The sequence below is a fragment of the Dicentrarchus labrax genome, unplaced genomic scaffold (assembly GCF_905237075.1).
Source record: "Dicentrarchus labrax unplaced genomic scaffold, dlabrax2021, whole genome shotgun sequence".
NCBI lineage: Eukaryota > Metazoa > Chordata > Actinopteri > Moronidae > Dicentrarchus > Dicentrarchus labrax.
Genome location: NW_026136713.1, coordinates 25463567 through 25486349, shown reverse-complemented (window position 1 = coordinate 25486349; position 22783 = coordinate 25463567). Strand labels below are relative to the sequence as shown.

The following is a 22783-nucleotide window of genomic DNA, read 5'->3' as shown; positions in this document are numbered from 1 at the left end:
AACAAAGCAAAAGGCCCAAATCTAGAGCCAGTATTTGGTTTGTCTGTTCTGGGCTACTGTAGAAACATGGCGGACTCCACATAAGGCGACCTGCGGCATCTGTAGATAAAAATATTCTACTGTAACAAAAACACAACATTTCTTATTTTCAGCTGATTATAAAACTAATGAAAACATGAATATTATATTACATTTATATTATATTATCCTCAGTGTGACACCTTTCAACAGGACTGAAGTCGCTGTTTTAGAGTATTTTGGCATTTTGTGCTGAAGTTTTAAATAATCCTAAAAGATAAGGAAGGTGTGGAGTTTAAATAAGTTTTTGGGGTTTATGGTTAAACTCAAATATTTCCTTTTATTTAAACGTACAACAAGGAGTTTTTAACTGGTTATGAAACAGTTTATTACTGATGCCTCTGTATGACCTACATAAACAAAAAAAGACCATCAGACAGAAGATTTGTTATTTCTACATAGTTCTAGTCGGGTTTACCTCAGAGCACTCAACACGAAATGATTACTCGAAGGAGGGATTGATTCATGAATAATTGAAATCCTCGTTAATGTGAGTAGACTTGAGTAGAAGCTATTTCACAGTGAATTCCTCGACGGTATCACCACATCATCCCTGCTGTCATGTATTCACAACAGTGAACACATTAAGCATATTTGATGGCTTTTCTCATCACATCCCACATAGGATCCCTACAGATTATATCATATATATCAGATATTATTTATTTACAGTAAGCCTTGTGAGGATTTCTACCTTCTTTTTTCCCCTTTTAGTGACAACTGATCACCTGACTACAACATATTGTTATTATATTCCTGTCATATTATTGTGGAGGGGTCGAGCTTCTGTTGTGAGGCTTTTAATGTACAAAGAACAGATTTTAGGGGTGTAACAAACATTATTCAAGCATGAATTGATCACAGAGAACATAAAATATCTGTAATTGCAATGGATACATTGCCATCGCATGTTAAAGAGGTTATTTAGCTTTTTTTTAAAATTTTTTTTTTAAATCAGACCAACACAGATATGCAGTTTACAAGCAAGCAAATGGTCACATCTGAGGAGCTGTTACTGGCATTTTATGGTGATTTCTACAAGGTGAATGACAGAAAGGACAATTGAATTACCCCAATAAGAGGCTAATCCATTGATTTAAGCACTACTGCTGCTAGGTTGTGTTTTTAAGGCAGCACACACACAACAGACGCTTACCTGTGATCAGCAGCTGTGTCCAGATCAGACACAAGAAAAGAAACATGGTGAGAAATCCTCCTCTTCCTCTTCTGTGGCTCATCCTTCCTCTCTCTCTCTCTGCAGCTCAAACTGAAACAAATGTGCCTCTGCAGCTTCTCTCAGTGCTGTATTAAAGCATCAAGCACAGCAGACGGTGTATATTTCCGCGCATCTATCTGTGGCTCCGCAGCATGCAGCATGAGGGAGGAGACGCTGCCAGAGCTCCAGAGATCCGCTCCAACACCGGCACCCCGCGACGCTCCTTCCCCGCCCTGCGGTGTCCTACAGCGGCCTGGCTGGAGGAGGAACAGCCGGTGTGCAGCAGCGGCTCCGGGAGACGCTTTTTTCCATCTGAGGTCCAGAGACGAAGCAGAGGTGTGCGGGGAGCCGGGGTTCAGGTGGAGGCAGCCGGGCTGGTGATGATGAGGAGGAGAGAGGAGAGAGGAAGGGGAGGAGAAAAGGCGTGGTGGAGGAGAGAGGAGGAATAATCCTTAATTTATATATTTATATTTATTTAATTTAAAAAAAATTACTGATTTACTTTGTTTATATGAAAATAATTATTTAAATAAAATTAAAAAATATGTAAATTTTTTGCGGCGTTTCCGTTCACCTGAAAGTCCGGAAGTAAACATTTCTTCAACTAGATATATTGATTAATTAATTGATTGCCATTAATCAATCAATCAATCAATCACAATATGTTAAATGTAAATAATAAAATATAAACCCACCAAATGTCAAAATATGGCCACAAACAGGACAAAATATAAACCTAAAGGACAGAAAACCTCAAACATTAAATCTCCTGAGTCATCAGGTATTAGCATTAGCATTAGCATTAACGGTCAGGCTAACGTTACTTCACTTTGCAGACTGTAATTAATAATTAATAATTAATAATTAATAATTACACAGGTGGGGTAAAATATTCGCCCCCCACGATAACTATCGATGAATTAACAATAAATGTAAAATAAACAATAATATTTAATATCAATAATTAATAAACGGTCACAACTCGGCAGCCGCCGCTAGCTACATGTAGCAATAGCATGCTAAGTTTTAGCTAGCTTTTAAAAAAAACTTTATTAACAAACAGGTTGACAGTTCATAAAGAGACGATCATAAATTAGTTCAATAAATCATACAGAGTAAATACATTTAGGATTGTTTTATTATCAGTATTTTTTTTGACTTTCTGATTCTAAATCATTGACGAGTAAAATAAATATAAAACAAACAAATATCAACTGTTGTCAACTTCAGCAGTCGCTGTCTGACTCCGTCTGATCATCAATGTTATTGATCCTCAACATTAGCAACGCAGACTTTAATCTCAGCTTGTAGATCATCATTACGTCATTACATCATCACATCATTACATCATCACATCATTACGTCATTACATCATCACGTCATCACATCATCACATCATTACATCATCACATCAATACATCATCACATCATTACATCATTATATTTCCTGATTTACTGTCCAACTACTGTCTGACTCCAGCTGAACAACCTCTACTGTCCTCTACCTCTACTGCAATACTTTACTGCCCTCTACTGTCCTCTACTGCAATACTCTACTGTCCTCTACTGTCCTCTACTGCAATACTCTACTGTCCTCTACTACAATACTTTACTGTCCTCTACTGTCCTCTACTGTCCTCTATTGTCCTTTACTGTCCTCTACTGTCCTTTACTGTCCTCTACTGTCCTTTACTGTCCTCTATTGCAATACTTTACTGTCCTCTACTGTCCTCTACTGTCCTCTACTGCAATACTTTACTGTCCTCTACTGTCCTCTACTACAATAGTTTACTGTCCTCTACTGTCCTCTACTACAATACTTTACTGCCCTCTACTGTCCTCTACTGCAATACTTTACTGCCCTCTACTGTCCTCTACTGCAATACTCTACTGTCCTCTACTGTCCTCTACTGCAATACTTTACTGCCCTCTACTGTCCTCTACTGCAATACTCTACTGTCCTCTACTGTCCTCTACTGTAACACATTACTGTCATCTACTGTCCTCTACTGCAATACTCTACTGTCCTCTACTGTCCTCTACTACAATACTTTACTGTCCTCTACTGTCCTCTACTGTCCTCTACTGTCCTTTACTGTCCTCTACTGTCCTCTACTGCAATACTTTACTGTCCTTTACTGTCCTCTACTACGATACTCTACTGTCCTCTATTGCAATACTTTACTGTCCTCTACTGTCCTCTACTGTCCTCTATTGCAATACTTTACTGTCCTCTACTGTCCTCTACTGTCCTCTACTACAATACTTTACTGTCCTCTACTGTCCTCTACTACAATACTTTACTGTCCTCTACTACAATACTTTACTGTCCTCTACTGTCCTCTACTGCAATACTTTACTGTCCTCTACTGTCCTCTACTACAATACTTTACTGTCCTCTACTGCAATACTCTACTGTCCTCTACTGTCCTCTACTGTAACACATTACTGTCATCTACTGTCCTCTACTGCAATACTCTACTGTCCTCTACTGTCCTCTACTACAATACTCTACTGTCCTCTACTGTCCTCTACTGCAATACTTTACTGTCCTCTACTGTCCTCTATTGTCCTTTACTGTCCTCTACTGTCCTTTACTGTCCTCTACTGCAATACTTTACTGTCCTTTACTGTCCTCTACTACGATACTCTACTGTCCTCTATTGCAATACTTTACTGTCCTCTACTGTCCTCTACTGTCCTCTATTGCAATACTTTACTGTCCTCTACTGTCCTCTACTGTCCTCTACTACAATACTTTACTGTCCTCTACTGTCCTCTACTACAATACTTTACTGTCCTCTACTACAATACTTTACTGTCCTCTACTGTCCTCTACTGCAATACTTTACTGTCCTCTACTGTCCTCTACTACAATACTTTACTGTCCTCTACTGTCCTCTACTGCAATACTTTACTGTCCTCTACTGTCCTCTACTGCAATACTTTACTGTCCTCTACTGTCCTCTACTACAATACTTTACTGTCCTCTACTGTCCTCTACTGCAATACTTTACTGTCCTCTACTGTCCTCTACTACAATACTCTACTGTCCTCTACTGTCCTCTACTACAATACTTTACTGTCCTCTACTGTCCTCTACTACAATAGTTTACTGTCCTCTACTACAATACTCTACTGTCCTCTACTGTCCTCTACTACAATACTTTACTGTCCTCTACTGTCCTCTACTGCAATACTTTACTGTCCTCTACTACAATACTCTACTGTCCTCTACTGTCCTCTAATGCTGTCCTCTACTGTCCTCTACTGCAATACTTTACTGTCCTCTACTGTCCTCTACTGCAATACTTTACTGTCCTCTACTGCAATACTTTACTGTCCTCTACTGTCCTCTACTACAATACTTTACTGTCCTCTACTGTCCTCTACTACAATACTCTACTGTCCTCTACTGTCCTCTACTACAATACTTTACTGTCCTCTACTGTCCTCTACTACAATAGTTTACTGTCCTCTACTGCAATACTCTAATTCAATTCAATTCAATTCAATTTTATTTGTATAGCGCCAATTCTTAACAGAAGTTATCTCAGGACACTTTTCAAATAGAGCAGGTCTAGACCGAACTCTTTATAACATTAATTACAGAGACCCAACAGTACCACCATGAGCAAGACCTTGGAGACAAGGGCAAGGAAACACTGCCTGTTAAAAGGCAGAAACCTAGGACAGATCCTCCGGCTCTAGGTGGGTGGTCGTCTGTCTCGACCAGTTGGGGTGAGAGAGAGAGAGAGAGAGAGAGAGAGAGAGAGAGAGAGAGACAGACAGGTGCACAGCAACAACAGTATTGGCCATGGCAATCTAGCAGGACCATGGCAGGAGGCTCCACCAGGATCAATAAGAACCTGCGAGACGAGAAAGCACAAGAACTCCGGGGAAGAAGTGAAGTTAGTAACATGCATTAATGGAACATGAATGAGTGCAGAAAGAGAGAGGAAGAGAGGAGCTCAGTGCACCATGGGAAATCCCCCGATAGTCTAGGCCTATAGCAGCATAACTAAGGGATGGTTCAGGACTCACCTGATCCAGCCCTAACTATAAGCTTTATCAAAGAGGAATGTCTTAAGCCTACTCTTGAATGTGGAGAGGGTGTCTGCCTCCAGAACCACAACTGGAAGCTGGTTCCACAGGAGAGGAGCTTGGTAACTGAAGGCTCTGGCTCCTGTTCTACTTTTAGAGACTATAGGAACCACAAGTAGCCCAGCATTCAGAGAGCGTAGTGTTCTAGAGGGGTAATAGGGTACTATGAGCTCTTTAAGATATGAAGGGGCCTGACCATGAAGAGCTTTATAGGTGAGGAGGAGGATTTTAAATTCAATTCTACATTTTATAGGGAGCCAGTGCAGAGTAGCTAGTACAGGAGAGATGTGATCTCTTTTTCTAGTTCCTGTCAGTACTCGTGCTGCAGCGTTCTGAATTAATTGGAGCGTTTTAATGGACTTATTGGGGCAACCTGATAATAAAGAGTTGCAGTAATCCAGCCTTGAAGTAACAAATGCATGGATTAGTTTTTCTGCATCTGTCTGTGATAGGATGTGTCTAATGTTTGTAATATTACGTAAATGAAAGAAGGCAGTCCTAGAGGTCTGCTTTATGTGGGAGTTAAATGACAAATCCTGATCAAAGATAACTCCAAGATTCCTGACAGTGGTGCTAGAGGCCAAGTTAATGCCATCTAGAGTAACTATATCTTTAGACAATGAGTCTCTAAGGTTTTTGGGGCCAAGAACAAGTCCTCTACTACAATACTCTACTGTCCTCTACTACAATACATTACTGTCCTCTACTGTCCTCTACTGCAATACTCTACTGTCCTCTACTGCAATACTCTACTGTCCTCTACTGCAATACTCTACTGTCCTCTACTGTCCTCTACTGCAATACTCTACTGTCCTCTACTGTCCTCTACTACAATACTTTACTGTCCTCTACTGTCCTCTACTACAATACTTTACTGTCCTCTACTGTCCTCTACTGCAATACTCTACTGTCCTCTACTGTCCTCTACTGCGATACTTTACTGTCCTCTACTACAATACTTTACTGTCCTCTACTGCAATACTTTACTGTCCTCTACTGTCCTCTACTGCAATACTTTACTGTCCTCTACTACAATACTTTACTGTCCTCTACTGTCCTCTACTGCAATACTCTACTGTCCTCTACTGTCCTCTACTGCAATACTCTACTGTCCTCTACTGTCCTCTACTGTAATACTTTACTGTCCTCTACTGTCCTCTACTACAATACTCTACTGTCCTCTATTACAATAGTTTACTGTCCTCTACTGCAATACTTTACTGTCCTCTACTGCAATACTCTACTGTCCTCTACTGCAATACTCTACTGTCCTCTACTACAATACTTTACTGTCCTCTACTGCAATACTCTACTGTCCTCTACTGCAATACTCTACTGTCCTCTACTACAATACTTTACTGTCCTCTACTGTCCTCTACTGCAATACTTTACTGTCCTCTACTGCAATACTTTACTGTCCTCTACTGCAATACTCTACTGTCCTCTACTGTCTTCTACTGCAATACTTTTCTGTACTCTACTGCAATACTCTACTGTCCTCTACTGTCCTCTACTGCAATACTTTACTGTCCTCTACTACAATACTTTACTGTCCCCTACTGTCCTCTACTACAATACTTTACTGTCCTCTACTGTCCTCTACTGCAATACTTTACTGTCCTCTACTACAATACTTTACTCTCCTCTACTGCAATACTTTACTGTCCTCTACTGTCCTCTACTGCAATACTTTATTGTCCTCTACTGCAATACTCTACTGTCCTCTACTACAATACTTTACTGTCCTCTACTGTCCTCTACTGCAATACTTTACTGTCCTCTACTGCAATACTTTACTGTCCTCTACTGCAATACTCTACTGTCCTCTACTACAATACTTTACTGTCCTCTACTGCAATACTCTACTGTCCTCTACTACAATACTTTACTGTCCTCTACTGTCTTCTACTGCAATACTTTACTGTACTCTACTGCAATACTTTACTCTCCTCTACTGCAATACTTTACTGTCCTCTACTGCAATACTTTACTGTCCTCTACTGTCCTCTACTGCAATACTTTATTGTCCTCTACTACAATACTCTACTCTCCTCTACTGCAATACTTTACTGCCCTCTACTGTCCTCCACTGCAATACTTTATTGTCCTCTACTGTCCTCTACTGCAATACTCTACTGTCCTCTACTGCAATGCTTTATTGTCCTCTACTGCAATACTTTCCTGTTTAATACTGTTTCTTTACTGGACTCTACTGTGTGTCTCTGTGTATTTAAATGCTTTCTGAAGTGCATCTCCTCCTCCGTATCTAATCCTGAAGGAGCTTCCTATTCCTCCCATCTTTTACGGGAAGCCCTGCCCATCGTGTGGCCCTAACTGACTCCTCGTTTCACTTTCGCCACCTGCCCCGAACAACAGCCGACTCACACCGACATCCCTGCACATTCTGATGTTTCTCTGCTCTAACCAGCAGCAGCAGCAGCAGCAGCAGCAGCATGATTCTGGTCAACTGCTGTTTCTTCATCAGCTCCAACATCATCTTCGCAGTGAGTAACTGGACTTTAAAGAAGAAAAACACAAATGCATAAAAATACACTTGTTCCTTTTACATAAGTATTATTTAACTGTTAAATTATCAAATTAAAATCCCCTAATCAGAAAGTGTTAATGTGTTTCTGTTAGATAATTGTGGTATTTCTCTGTTATTAAATATCTTTGTTGTTGTTTTTTGCTTTTTAAATTAGGGTCGCCTCTCAGTGCTTCCTCGAGTATAAATAAAGGTCGAATTATATTTTAAAAAAGGTTTAGTTTACCATAAGAAGCTTTTGAAGAAGACATAAGTGCATAGAGAAGATGACACATGCGAATTTGCAGCCCCAACAGGGAGAACATGAGCGACCTCTGCTGGTGAAATGGATACAGTGCATTTATTTAAACAATAGTAAATGGGATTGAGTCAAAATATGGGATTTATTGACAGAAGAAAAATATAAAGTCATCAGATTGACCTTTAAATAACATCATTCTGATTCCTGCTGCCCTGTCATGTTTCAGATTGTGGTCGGACTCTCCATCATCCCCGTGGCTCTGTGGCATCCGTTTCTGGACGACTTACATGGAGGAACTTTTGTAAGACAGAAACAACAGAGTTCAATATGAAAACAATGTTTACAGTTTCAAGGTTCTCTTGTTTGGTGGATGTGTCTGAGGTGTTACCCAATCTGCAGCGTTGTGTATATGAACCCTGTCGTATTAAAAAGGCAGTGCGTACACAGAAGAGTGTTCAAGGCACCACTGTTCATAGTTAAAGCTGCAGGAGGTAAAATTACTTTCTGTCATATTTGCTGAAACTTTCACTTTATCCTGACAGTAGAACATGATAGAGATAATGTGTGAAACAATCAGGTTCCTCTGACTCGTTCTACTGCTCCTGATGGCGTTTACAAGAATCAACCGGGCGTGAGTGAAATCAGAGCTGAGAAAGATAGAAAGAAGCCATGGAGCATATGCTGTTTACAAACAAGTAGTAGTAGTCCGCCATTGTTGTTGTTGTTATGATGCGTCTAGCGGCGGTGGCTGAGGTTAAAGGCTAGAGAGGCGGGGCTAATACGTCATCGTTTTGGAAAATCTACTCCAGACGACTCCGGGTAATCCGGCATCAGATTTTCCCGCTCTGGGACCCGTTTCCAAAAAATACAGTTTTCACACCCTGAAAACGCCGTATCCGTCTGGACACGAGGCCGATACGATAAAGTATTTATCCGGATTCAAGAAAAATGTATTTGTGAGGACGGGCCCTGAGACTCAACAACCAACTCTCTTTCTCAGCTCTGATTGGTTGTTTTCATTCGGGCCCATCAGGAGCACCAGGAGGAGTCAGAGGAACCTGATTGTTTCACACATTATCTCCTGTTCTACTGTCAGGATAAAGTGAAAGTTTCAGCAAATGTGACAGAAAGTTCTTTTTATAAAAGTTACCTCCTGCAGCTTTAAATCAATGCTTTGCTGCCCGGCTAAAAACTAAATGAAATCATTGTTTTAGTTTTGCTGTTGTGGCTGCATGAATACAAGAAGCTTGGTATCGTTGTGGTTGTTTAAGGGCTCCTGTTGACTGTGAATAAAAACAATGCAGCTTGTTTGCATCGTCACACAATATAACTTTATATTTATATTCTGAATGAATCATGGACCAATCAAAGCAGGGTTAGGTTTAAAAGAGCTGATTGGTGTGTCAATCAACTCTCTGTTTTCCAGTTTGAAGGTGAGACAATCAGCCACCTCTACTTCATCACCTTCTTCATCGCTGGCTCCGTTACCATGGTGACTGCCATCTTAGCAGCCTGTGGAGCCCATAAGAAGAACGTGGTGGCTTTAATCACGGTGAGCAGAAACACAGTTCAGGACACTGAACTCTGACTGTAGATTGTGAATTAGACTCTCTGTCATTGAAAGACAGCTAACTTCAGAGGGCTATGTCAAGATAAAGATAGCGGCGGCTAAGACAGGCTGAGTTTAGTTATTAATTTTCTAACATTTGGGTTATTTAGTTCCACATAATGAAATAAAACAGCAGCTAAATCAATTCATCATGGAGAACAAAAAGAAAACAGATTTTACTCGACGAAATGCTTTTCCTGCTCAAAAGTGAAATTGAAATAATAAATAAATGACGACAGAATGAGCCACAATCTAAATGTGGAGGCAGATATCAAACTATCTACATGGTTCGGATGGTTTCTGATGCAGTTCTGGGACTTCAGGTTTCAGGTTGTCTCCTCCTGCTGTTGCTGCTGTGTACGTTCGCTACGAGTCTGCTGCTGATCGGCCGACCCAAGGTAACCAAGCTAATCAAGTCACTGATTAAATACAAAAAGAAGAACTGACTGACTCCTGAATAAAACTCCTGTTTATAGCTGAGTCTGACTGAGGAAAAGTGCCGTGCATTTCTTCCTCTGGATCAGGCTGCAGACAACATCAAGAGTCAGGTTGAAGCTCTGCAGACATCAGTAAGATGCTCACACACTCATTCTGGGGATTTTCACATTAAAATAACATGTTGGGAAATAAAACTGTGTGTTAGGAACAGTGTGTTGTTCTGTTCTGTGCGGTGTAATGAGCCCTGCAGCCTGTAGGGGGCACTAGCTCTTCTTATTCCATTGTGTTTAGCTGCACTGCTGCGGTCTGTTCAGTTACCAGGACTGGGAGGACAACATCCCCAAATCCTGTGAGTGCAACCAGGAGGAGGAGATGGAGGGCAAGTGTCAGACAGTGAGCTACAGGGTGAGTTTCAAACATTTCAATTATATTCTGTCAAAATAATATACATATAAAGGTTTAAACATTTAAACAGAGTTTGATGAAAGGACAGATTTATAAAAACATCTTTAACTATGTGTCAAAACTGACAGTCTATAATCTCTATTAGGGCTCGCCTTATAGTAAGTTAAACCTTAATCAACCTTTTGGTCCTAAAACTGCCTAAAAAAGCCTAAAATTGCTGCATGTTGTGCAAATAAAGGCATAAAAAGCCAAAAATATATAAATAAGTGCTCACAAAGACAGAAATACATGAACACACACAAAAACAAGACTGCATTGCATTTACAGTACGAGCTCCCTCTACTCGTGAATCTCTGAAATTAAATTCAAAAACATACTAAAATTGTTTTTATGAAAACACTTAAACTATGTAATTTAAAATAATTTTAAATAATCTGTATTCCTCTGTTTCCTCTTCCAGAACTTTCTGTTAAACCTTTTCTGGCAGAAGAAGTCCGTCTTCAGACAGGTCAGTGGACAAATACAGCGTCCTGGAAAACCTGGAAATTAAGAGACTAGTTCTCCAGGAAACACCTGGAAGTTTCCCCTAAAGGAGAAATGTTGGGAAGCACTGTACATTAGGAGGGAGGTAGGGAATATGTTATAATGAAATTGGGGTGAACTGACTCTTTACTGTCAATAAATTGATACAGTATACTCATATACTGCTGGATTCAATAAACCCTGGTTGGTGTGTCTGGGACAATCCCAGTCAAAGTTCCCATCAAGGAAATCTTCACAGATCCTAAAATTAGATATTTCCACCTATTGTATTGTACTTCTGTGTTTGTACTTCTGTGTTTCCTCAATGAATCAACATTCAGACACATACAGGAACCTCCTGCCCACCCCCATCAGACCATCAGAGGAATCAACCAGAGCGCAAATTAAGTTCAGGTGGAACGTCTCCCATTGGGCTTTGGCTTTAGTTGGCACAAAATCTGTCAATTAAAGCACTTTTGTAGTAAAATATTTTAATACAAGAATCATTTCATATCTGGGAGACCTTGGAGAATATAAAAGCGTTGTTCATTGAGTATTAACATTGGCTTCTCTCTCACCAGGACTGCTTCCCCCTCATCATGGACTCTGTTACAAGACAATTCGACATCATACTGGGAATGTTCTCCGCTCTCTCCGTCCTGGTGGTGAGTTTAATGTCTTTATAGACCTTCTGAAATATCCATCTTCTCCTCAGAGTCTGGGGAAGAGGTAGCAAGCATGCTAGCAAGTGACAAATGTCAGTGTGGTTCTGAAAATGAACTGGGCCTGTTTCCCCTCCAGCTGTTGGACCTGGGGCTGTCTGCACTGATGAGCTACCAGATGTTCAACGTCCCCACGGTGCAGTTTGTGCCACTGCTCCTCATCAACTAATCGCCTGCCTACCAGCACCTGTTGGCCCCGTCAGATCAGGCTGCTAGCATGAGATTGAGCTTTAACCATTTTTGATGCATTTTCTGGATATCTTTCTAAAAGCATGAGATAAGAGGAGAAAAAGTCTCATATAACAGATCAATTCCTCATATATAGCAACTACACAGAGGCCTTGTTCTTATCTTCTGTCTAAACAGAAACATAATCTTATCAAGCATGTGTTGTATTAGAAAAGTAACTTACTGAGATCTCACAGCTGATATTGAGCTGGATTTAACCAGTAACAACAATGGTTGCATAATATCCCAGCAGAGGAGATTATTGTCCTTTTTTTCAGAATAAAAGCACTCGCACAACTTCACAGTTTAACAGAAAGTCGTCTGGTCCCAGTGTTGGAAATAAAGCAGCTGTTTCTGGAGACTTCAGTTAAAACAAAGTCACTTATTTTTATTCTGCTGGTTGAAGAAATTGTTTCCGACTGGAGGATTTTTTTTTTATTTGTTTGGCAAATTATTAATCTTAAATTAGGGCACACATTCTTAAATTCAGCAACCTTGCTTAAATCTTTGTCCTTTTCAAGTTTCAAGGTCCTTTACAGTCTTTCAGTGGCTAGTTTTAAGATTTCTAGTTCGACCCCGCTGCCAGATTTTTTGCTAAAGAGTTGCAAAAATCTCCGTACGGACTGTAAACTATTAGAATTATTTTGCAATGTTCAAATCTCTGCACTGTACTACTGAAGGTAAACTGTTGGACTAACAGTGTTATAGTGAAACAGCTCTGCAGAGATTTCCTGACCAACAAACCTTTTTCTCCACATTTAAGAATACATGTTTGTTTGATACAGACCCCCCCCCAAAAAACAAATGTCACATCATCACAATGTTAATAATGTTTTTGAGAAAATTCAGTTAATAAATGATGATTCCCAACATTTACAGTTACATACTTGCTTCTATACATGGATGAAATGAGTTCCTCTGAATCCGAGCACAGCCACTCTGTGCAGCGATGACGTCAGATTCAGAGAAATGTTAGTTACATGTGTCTCCTTTAAGCTTTACTCACATTCCTCTGCAGTGACTCAAACCACAGCTCTCCTTACAGAAACCTCACCATCTCACTCAGGCCAGCTTTACACAAACCAGCCGGGAGCAGGAGTTCGCATTTAGAGACATATTTCCCCTTCAAAAAACGTGTTACCGTAATCCTCTCTCTCCGTTCACTTCTTGCATCTCTTCATCCATAACTTCCACAACCGGAAACAGTCTGACTTTTATTTCTGCAGATAAAACAAACTACTGAAAAAAGTTGTGTGTTTGAGTTTTTGCAAATATTTTATCAAATACATCAAAAGAAGCCAAAGCGAAGTCTTAACAACCCTCAACAGACCGGGAAGATTACTGAACAGGGCCCATTGGGGGGGGGGCATCAGGGTCACCTCAGCCAGAGCTTCCGTTCCAAGTGGATTAATATTTACAGTTACAGTACGACCACAAAGACACAGAATGACCACAAACACATATTTAACTACTACAGAGAGAAGCAATGTAAGTACGAGGCCACAGAGACACAAAACAACTACAAAGAGACATAAAACAACAACAAAGAAACAAAAAACAACAACAAAGAGACAAAAAACAACAACAAAGAGACATAAAACAACTACAAAGAGACATAAAACAACAACAAAGAAACAAAAAACAACAACAAAGAGACAAAAAACAACAACAAAGAGACATAAAACAACTACAAAGAGACATAAAACAACAACAAAGAAACAAAAAACAACAACAAAGAGACATAAAACAACTACAAAGAGACATAAAACAACAACAAAGAAACAAAAACAACAACAAAGAGACATAAAACAACTACAAAGAGATATAAAACAACAACAAAGAAACAAAAAACAACAACAAAGAGACAAAAAACAACAACAAAGAGACATAAAACAACAACAAAGAAACAAAAAACAACAACAAAGAGACATAAAACAACTACAAAGAGACATAAAACAACAACAAAGAAACAAAAAACAACAACAAAGAGACATAAAACAACTACAAAGAGATATAAAACAACAACAAAGAAACAAAAAACAACAACAAAGAGACAAAAAACAACAACAAAGAGACATAAAACAACAACAAAGAGACAAAAAATAACTACAAAGAGACATAAAACGACCACATAGAGACCAAAGAACAGGTACAGACACACTGTGTATATCGGTGTATAGTCGTTCCAGCAGTGTAAATGTAATGGAGGATAAATTATTGGAAATATAAAACTGCTCTTGAGAATCTGGTTTAAACTCTGCTGGTAAAAGAAAACTGTCATTTCCAGGATTTGGGATTTCTTAAGAGTTCAAGTTTTTCAACTCCGCCCATCCAGCATTCCCCCCCCACACACACACACACACACACACACACACACATATGCGCTACTGACTACGTTAAGGGAATTTTCCATTCCTCTTCTCGGAATTAGGCCTCTCTCCCTCTCTCTTCTCTCTCTCCCCCCTCCCTCTCTCTGTGTCTCTCCCTCTCTCTTCTCTCTCTCCCTCTCTCTCTCCCTGTCTTTTCTCTCCCTCCCTCTCCCCCTCTCTCTCTCCCTCTCTTCCCTCCCTCTCTCTCTCTCTCCCTCTCTCTCTCTGTCTGTCTCTCTCCCTCCCTCCCTCCCTCTCTCTCTCCCTCCCTCCTCTCTCTCTCTCTCCCTCTCTCCCTCCTCCTCTATGTGCAGCAGCCCTCCCGGATGTTGTTACCAGGTCCTCCCTCCTCCCTCTGCATTTACTGGAAGCCCCGCCCCCTCCCTCCCCCGCCGTCCCCCATCCCATAAAGCCAGCTCCCCCTGCTCTTCCTCACCGGTATCACTGCTGAAGACGTTGCTGAACCTCGTTGTGTATTCGGTGGATTTTAATCTGCAGACATGGCTCAGATCAACACCTGCCTCAAACGCACCTTCACCATCTTCAACCTTTTCTTCGCGGTGAGTTGAAAATGGCCGCCGACCGTCCGGATGTGTGTGTGAATAAAAAGTGCGCAGCGGAGTGTGTGAGGCCTCCTGCCTGTAGGACCCTGTAGGACCCTGTACACAGAGCTCTATCAGCTGTATATCAGCTATCAATAGGTTCTTAAATAGCTCAATCATCAGAAATATGCAGGAATTAATGAGGAAAACTATATTTTTGATGCAAATTTACATTAAACTAAATTAACTATTAACTACAGACTTCAACAAAAGCTAAAAAAAAGTCAAATAAAGCAAATTAAAGTTAATTCTAATTCAAATAAGCTCAGTTTACAGTAATTAATGTAGATTTACTGCAGTGCTGTGAGTGCAATGTGTGTGTGAATGTAGAAAATGTGCACAGTCATTGTGTGTGTTGGGATTGTTTTGTGATTTTTAAGATAAAAATAAGTTAAAGTGAAAATGTTTAATGAGAATGAGCTTTATGAGGATATTGTCTAACACTACCGGCCGGTGTTTCCTTTATTTCCCGGTTTACAGAGCTATAAATGATAAATGTTTTCTCTCTCACCTGCTCTCATTGTTTAGTTTGAGGCTTCTTCCAGGAAGTCTTCCTGTTTATTTTCCATCACAAACAGCTTCTGCCTTCACTTTAAGCTTCAGTAGGCAGTTTTATTGTGGTTGTAGTCTTTAGGTGGGAATGCAATACAAAATTAATCTTTTAGTTGTTTGGGAAATGTAAAAAAAGTAGTGAAAGATGGTTTTTAGTTAAGTTTGGACAAGGTAAAAGTAGAAAATCCTGATGTTTTAAAAGCTGGAACCATCAAATATTTGATATTTTCTTCAGTAAAATACTATAAAAGTAGTCCCTGATGGATTTATTTTGTCAACCAACTCTTCTCCTGATCTGGTTTTGTTTCTGTTTCATTGGTTTCAGTCTGAAGGCAAAACAATAATTACATTTAATAGTTTGCAGCTGTTTTATATAAAGCTTTGGTCTGGAGCTTTTTTCACAATAAAAGCACAAGTAATTATTTACAGAATCTACACAGGATTTATCTGTTGGTTTTTTCCCACTAAACAGTCATTAGATTTGTTTTGTAATGTGCAGATTGGAGCTGTCACAATACTGGAATTATAATTCACTCTCAAAAAATGTGGTAAACATATCAGCCGAGCATCGGAAACAAATGAGTTATAGTGACACTTAATGACCTCCAACATATTTTCTATTCTGCTTTTTCTTGAGAAGTGCACGTCAGACCCTGACAGGAAATAATTTAACCTATTTCTATTATTGGTTTTGTCTACAGCTGTAAGGAACTGGTGGTGTTTTTTGTTTTTTAAAATATTCAGGACTTCCTGCAGTATTTTATGGTTGAGGCGGCCCACCACGCCTGAAATAAAGACACCTCCACTTATAAAGATATGTGTGTGTGTGTGTATGTGTGTGTGTGTATGTGTGTTATATATATATATATATATATATATATATATATATATATATATATATATATATATACAATGTGTATATCAGAAATGGTGTCATCTGCAAACTGATTGATCGTGAGTCTCTATAAATCAGTATTTTACATATTATGGCTGACAATGTTTTTGGCTTGTTAAGTATTTCCCTAATTAAACTGCCAGTTATTTTCTTGATTGTTTAGCTTACATCAAAGAACTGCCACAAACCCCTAAATTTATTTAATTTACTGTAAAATTAAGATGAGGAAAAGTCCATTTTCACACTTAAATAACTTTAAAACAAGATAATTTGGGGATTATTTACTTATAATTGACAAATTTTTGTGATCTCATAATAGCTGATTGATGAATGGACTCCCATCAACCAAGAAGTCGCTCATTTGTTTGTTTGTTAGTTTTCTGTTTTGTTTACATTTTAGAATCCCAAAATTTATTTCGTAATTCACAAAAAAAGTGTCAAATGAGAAAGAACGTATATAAATTTGTGTCGCATAATCTTGCAAACCTTCAGATTTATCTCGTGACGACTGATATACAGACAGCGGTTTGATGGACTTTTACCACGGCGAGGTTATGTGGCACTTCCTGTGTGCTTTTAATTTGTTGAATCTGATGAAAGTATGTTTTTGTTTGTTTCAGATTATCGGCGGCGCCATCATCGTGCTCGCTCTGCTGTGTCAGTCCCTCACGAACATCGATGGCGGAGACGTAAGAACAAGCACTGTTTTAAAAATCGTCTCTAAATCCAAAAACAACCCTGAATATTAACCTGTCGAACAACTCTTTCTTCCCCCTGCTGCAGGGTCTGGAGGGTCGGACCACCGGCCTCATCGTCCTCTATGTGGTGGGCGGTATTACCATGGTGATCGCCATCCTGGGAGCCTATGGGGCCCACAAGGAGAGCAAAGTGTGCCTGATCGTGGTGAGTACAGAGACCAGCTTCCTCTGGGGCTGCACAGGATAACGCAACTTCAGACTCAGTTGATGAAATCCACTGCCGGGGAGCAGTTTGACTCACAATCAGGTCAGCGGTGATGTTTGAGGGGAAAACCAGACTGCTGCTCTAGCTGCAAAAGACCAAAGTCTAAAGAATAAAACAAGAGTTCATATACGGGCACAGGAGTACAGATGTTTGTGTGGTTTCCTGTTCCTGTTGACTAAAAACACTTTTTTGACTCTAAAACTGCCTGTTGGGGGAAAATGTGCCAGTGAACAGATATAATGTCTCTACCACCCTTTTTAAAACCTCTGAAATAAACAGTTTCTTCAGACCAACTTCTCAGAAACTCTGTGATGCAATTTATGTTTTTTCTTCGGTGCCATTGTGGTGATTGTCTCTTTCCGTCTCCTTCCACAGTTCCTGGTGTGCATGGTTATTGGAAGTCTGCTGATGCTCCGAGCTGGGATCCCCTCTGCCATCTTCCGCCCCCAGGTAACGACCCTGTCCCCATACTGGACATTTTAGTAGGTGATAGCAACTCCAGTGAAATTCCCCGACTCTTGATACAGATTCAATGCCACAGTAAACATATTTTTGCCCCTGATTCCTCCTTTAACAACTGTTAGTCGCAGCCATAATCCTCAGGAAGTAAAAGACATACTACGGCTTGGTACTGCACGAAAACGAGTACCGTCGGATTTTCAGAATTTCGGTATTGACTTGGCACTGAAGTATCGGTTCTCGTAACGTTCCTACTCTGCTGTACTGCAGGGGATTTACCAGATTAAGTGGTTTACAGTAACTTTATAATAGTTATTCTACTTCATCTATTGTCTCGAAACAATAAACACCTCTCAGGCTGTTGGGTCGTAAAGATTAGATAAACCTATAAACTGGATTCTGTTAGGGTTAGAAGACAAAGAGGAGCCTACACGCCCCTCTTTGTGACCTTGAGTATATCCAGCCTGTTGGGAGTGAGCTATAAGAAAACAGACTGAAAATAAGAGTTTCTTTATCACGTCAAACTGACCTGAAAGTACCCTTTATCTAACCGCTCACTGTGGTTCCTCCTGACTTATTTAAAACTGATCCACAATTAACTAAATGTCTGTTTTTATCTTGTTTTGTAGAAGTAGTCTTTAACTTAATCTCAGGCCTGAAAACGTCTTAAATTGATTGTATTAATGAAGTTATTTGCATAAATTAGCTTTTTAAATGTGTTCTACGGAGATAATTGGTGTTGTATATTGATCGTACTGTAATAACTAGAAAACGATCTCAGAGTGCGTCCCTAACAGTCTTCACTGTAACCTGTTTAACCCTAACCCCAACCCCAACCTGTACTAACTGTGTGTTGGTCTGCAGCTGGAGGGCGTGTTGGAGCAAAGGTTCCGTCAGGTTCTGCCTCTGGACAAAGCTTCAGATGAAGTGAAGAACGTCGCCGACGCCCTGCAGACAAAGGTAGGACACCACACACACACACACACACACACACACACACGCTGCAGGGTGAGTGAAAACACAAGTCTGTAGTTGTCTGGTGAAAACAGGAAGTACAGGAACCAGAAGATGTGAGGTTTGCACTCGACACGGGTTCTATTCAACAACATTAACGAGAAGCCAAAAACAGATTCCAGCCGCCATCAAACTGTCTCGTATCCTGATAAACTGTCGGACCGGTTGAAGCTCAGCAGTCACCAGCTGCTGTTGACAGACCAGTTTCCCAGAATTCCTCCCGTTCGTTCCTCTGGTTCGCGAACTTTGAATATAATCAACTGAACAACTACAACAATAGATGCGACGTGCACAGGGGCTGCTCGGAACAACAAACCCGTCCGTGTTGGTGGGAAAGGGTTAAGAGGAGAGCCAGGTGTGTCCCGGTGACGTCTGATTGGCTGACAGGTGTGTCGCCTGGCTGAAATGCAAAACCCGTGGCGTGCAGGCAAAAGGAAGTGGATTATTTTACTTTCATGTAAATCTCCTATCTGATGCTGCTCCGTCAGTTATTTGTGACTTCCTGTTCTTAAAGAGAAATTCTGGACTGGATTTAGCCGAGGCGCCAAAAAGAGGAACCGATGAGAGTTCCTTTTTAAAGGAGTCGTGTATAAACTTTATAAACCTTCACTTTAACCACTTCATGTTTTATCTCCAGTCAACATCGGTTTCTATGGGAAGGTTTTATAAAGCTGTAATATATAAAGGTTTTTTTTTTTTTGTATCTTTTTACTGTTTTATTTGCTCTCATAAAATCAGCAGTTGTGGAAGTGATGCTGAGATCCCCTGTACAGGTTATATAAAGCTAATAATATAATGAGCTTCCTTTAGCTGATATCAGTGTTTACATTGAAACAGCAGTACAGTGGCACAGGTCAGAGTCTCTCTCGTATCAAAGGAAACCTTTAACCTCCTGTGTCGCACTGACTGACATTTATTTGCTTTCTGTTGCTGCTTCACAAACACCACCATTCATTTACATTGTTTAAATTCAGTGCTCTCAGAAATCAATCTCTCTTATTTCTTTATGAGACTTATTCTGCTGTCAGGAGACGCGTCCTTTTTTAATTCTGAGTATCTGCTGAGTCCCAATCTGACAGTTTCAGAAGTACATGAGTCAATCCAGTGTATCTGAGCAGCTCTGCCGCTGTTCCACTTACAGTGCTGTGTGGTTGTGCCGGGTCAATACCGCTCCTTCCTCACCCACAGGGAAACTCCACCAGAGCTGACGGTGCAGCAAAACCTCATGAATAAAAACGGCTGAAAATAAAAATCAGATCGGGTCAATAAAGCTCAATACAGCCGATATTGATCAGCAGAGAGATCACTGGAGGAGTTTCGAACCCTTCAAATGATTGATTGAAGGAAGAAGAAAGCATGAAACAGTTACAGGACAATTTATTGAGCAAATGTAAAAATAAAACCAGATATTCCAACAGCTAGAACATTGCTTCCTTTTCAAAATAAAATATTTTAAAATGCTATAAACTGACATAAAATACTCCAAGTATTTAAGTATTCAGAGATATTCCTCCTGTTTAACAAAGTTACAGCAGCTGTTTCAGATGTTAATCTGCTCTATCAACCAGAATTAGTGTCTCAGCTAATCAATAAACAGCATCAGAAAACACTGAAATGTCTCCAAATATTCAGTTTACTTCAGACACACCCAGAAAATCAGCAGATCTGCACATTGAACCTCAACTTCTCACATGAAGAATGAATTTATTATAAATAGTTGAGGCAGAAGATTGTAACATGTTGACGTCTTCGACTGTGATCAACAACCTTCCTGTTTATCCGTTCTCTCGCTCAGATGCACTGCTGCGGCCTGTTCAGTTACACGGACTGGGAGGACGAAATCCCCTCCTCCTGTCTGTGCAACCAGGAGGAGGAGATGGAGGGTCTGTGTCAGTCCATAGGCTACATGGTGAGTTTCAAACATTCAGTCGGCCTGAACCGGGTTTTTAAATCCAGTTTACTGACGTTCTCCTTCTTCTCCTGCAGCGCCTCCTGCAGTTGGGGCCCCAAAGGTCCGTCTACACCAAACCCTGCTTCCCCATCATGATGCAGTACTTCCTGCTGATCGCTGACATCGTCCTCGGCGTCGTCTTCACTCTGGCTATCCTGGCGGTGAGCATCCAGAACTTATTTCATCCAAATTAGCTTCTTTGCTCTCTTATAAGCCACACTGGCCTTTAGGTTGATGACTTTTAATGTGAAAGAGGTCCCCTTTAACTCTCCTTCCTGTTTCCCCTCCAGCTGCTCGGCATGACGCTGTCCTCCATCATGATCCACCAGATGCGTTACCCAGAAAGACCCACTCTCCTGATGCATGTCCCCGCCATCTTCACCACTCCTCCTCCCAAATACCAGGAGCTGCACAACCCTCCGGAGTACTAGAGGAGCGGTTCGCAGCGGTTAGCTGCTGTTAGCTTCCAGTACAGGTTCAAGAAGTGATTGTGTTGTTTTCTCTGTTTAATTCTTGAATTTGAGGCGATATATGCAGTTAGAGGGCCGCGTGTCCAAAGTGCCTTACGTCACCATGAGGGGTCCGACTGTCGGCTCCAGTGGGATCAACGGGAACGCTGCTGGTTTCTTTTTCTAATGCGTTACTCATTTTAGTTTGGTGTAGATTGAAGCTGATTGGTCGGTGCCGTTATGGGGCGGGGCTTGTATATTTGTCAGAAACTGTTGAGTTTTAATTTTCCTGTTTTTCTAATCTAATTTCACTGTTCAACAAAATGGTTGTTTTGAGAGAGACGGAAAGAAAAGCTTTGAGGGCGAAAATCATTTACTCCAAATTTTGACTTTTTCCCACCGACGAGGATTCAGGACATAAATAGCACAAAGATTAATTTCTCTGTTGAAAGTCACAAGGTTAATCTGTAAAGTCAGACATTTTTGGTCTGAATGAGACCAAACCTGTGAAATTTGTGACTTTAATTGTGAAAAAAACACAATCTCTCAAGATATTTGGTATCTTTAAATAAGAGAATTAGTGCGTATCCCCCCCCCTCCCAGTTTAAAGCTGATACAGAAACACATTAGAGCCAAACTCCATTTAAAAAAAGTGACAATTTTAAGTTTACGTTTAACGCCCTCTCTTGCTTTTCTTTACGTTCCACACAAACTTCAGAAACGTTTCAGATTTTAGTTTTTGTACTGTAAAGGTCACTGCTGTAGTTCTTCCTAATTCTTATTCAGCAAATGGCCTTATAGTGATTTATAAAATACCATAAGTGCCAAAAATACAGCTTGCTCTGCACTTGAATAAACCACTGGAACTGCAATATTTTTATTTTATTGAGCTATTTTTGACAGCAGAAAGCTGTAGAATGTTTCTTAAACCTGGATCCAGCAGTTCACCCTCGCCTCCGTTACAGTCACTTATTTTCTATATACACACATATATTTTATTCTGTGTTTATGTTAGTGAATGTCACTGTGGGTCTTTCTGTTACTGTCATCACTCATCTACATTAATCCTTTGATTGTATGCTTAAATCAACCCTTCATAATCTACATTTCCAGTATGTCAGAAACAATGGGGAGATTTTATTTTGAAAACTGACGAAGCTTTCGGGGTTGTCCTGCAGAGGCTGCGAGGTTCAGTCCAACTAAAATATATTTTTTTTTATATTGAGTAGTGTATAAAAGGTGTTTTGAAGAGAATAAATGAGTGATGTGAAACAGGAGAAAAGGGATTTATTCTTCATGTTTTTCATTTTCTTTGTATCACGTTGGATTCTCTGTGCTGAGGTGATTCTGTTGATTCCCAATGACTTAAAGAAATAAACCCGATAAAAGAAACTGCTTGTGTGTCTGAAATACTGTAATAA

At 40.2% G+C, this 22783-nt stretch overlaps 3 protein-coding genes across 4 annotated transcripts in view; 2 read left to right on the top strand and 1 right to left on the bottom strand.

Annotated features, from left to right (window-relative positions):
- Positions 1 to 1702, bottom strand: part of ptprr (protein tyrosine phosphatase receptor type R) — a 30418-nt gene extending 28716 nt beyond the window's left edge. The window contains exon 1 of one of the 2 annotated variants that reach the window (XM_051419905.1): positions 1235 to 1702. In XM_051419905.1, coding sequence (XP_051275865.1) covers positions 1235 to 1316 — 82 coding nt within the window. In that variant the 5' untranslated portion in view covers positions 1317 to 1702. The remainder of the gene's footprint in view (positions 1 to 1234) is intronic. The other variant, XM_051419904.1, reaches the window with a different exon arrangement.
- LOC127374609 (CD151 antigen) lies at positions 1534 to 12980 on the top strand. The gene is made up of 10 exons (XM_051420160.1): positions 1534 to 1630; positions 7677 to 7902; positions 8411 to 8485; positions 9611 to 9736; positions 10117 to 10191; positions 10270 to 10362; positions 10523 to 10636; positions 11097 to 11144; positions 11740 to 11823; positions 11960 to 12980. Exons 2-10 carry the CDS (start codon positions 7852 to 7854, stop codon positions 12047 to 12049), a joined length of 756 nt encoding a protein of 251 aa, XP_051276120.1. The 5' UTR covers positions 1534 to 1630; positions 7677 to 7851; the 3' UTR covers positions 12050 to 12980.
- Positions 12981 to 14870: 1890 nt separating this feature from the next.
- On the top strand, positions 14871 to 22754 carry LOC127374602 (tetraspanin-8-like). Its single transcript, XM_051420152.1, has 8 exons — positions 14871 to 15037; positions 17147 to 17215; positions 17310 to 17429; positions 17865 to 17939; positions 18813 to 18908; positions 20758 to 20871; positions 20949 to 21074; positions 21204 to 22754. The coding sequence occupies exons 1-8, from the start codon at positions 14978 to 14980 to the stop codon at positions 21342 to 21344; spliced, it is 801 nt and encodes a 266-aa protein (XP_051276112.1). The 5' UTR covers positions 14871 to 14977; the 3' UTR covers positions 21345 to 22754.
- The last annotated feature ends 29 nt before the right edge of the window (positions 22755 to 22783 follow it).

Excerpts from the sequence above, each read along its gene's own strand:
- LOC127374609 (XM_051420160.1), top strand. The coding sequence starts at position 7,852 with ATGATTCTGGTCAACTGCTGTTTCTTCATCAGCTCCAACATCATCTTC. Across the intron at positions 8,486-9,610 it reads ACTTACATGGAGGAACTTTT|TTTGAAGGTGAGACAATCAG; the intron begins GTAAGACAGAAA and ends TCTGTTTTCCAG. Across the intron at positions 10,192-10,269 it reads TGCTGATCGGCCGACCCAAG|CTGAGTCTGACTGAGGAAAA; the intron begins GTAACCAAGCTA and ends TCCTGTTTATAG.
- LOC127374602 (XM_051420152.1), top strand. The coding sequence starts at position 14,978 with ATGGCTCAGATCAACACCTGCCTCAAACGCACCTTCACCATCTTCAAC. Across the intron at positions 15,038-17,146 it reads TCTTCAACCTTTTCTTCGCG|ATTATCGGCGGCGCCATCAT; the intron begins GTGAGTTGAAAA and ends TGTTTGTTTCAG. Across the intron at positions 17,216-17,309 it reads CGAACATCGATGGCGGAGAC|GGTCTGGAGGGTCGGACCAC; the intron begins GTAAGAACAAGC and ends CCCCTGCTGCAG.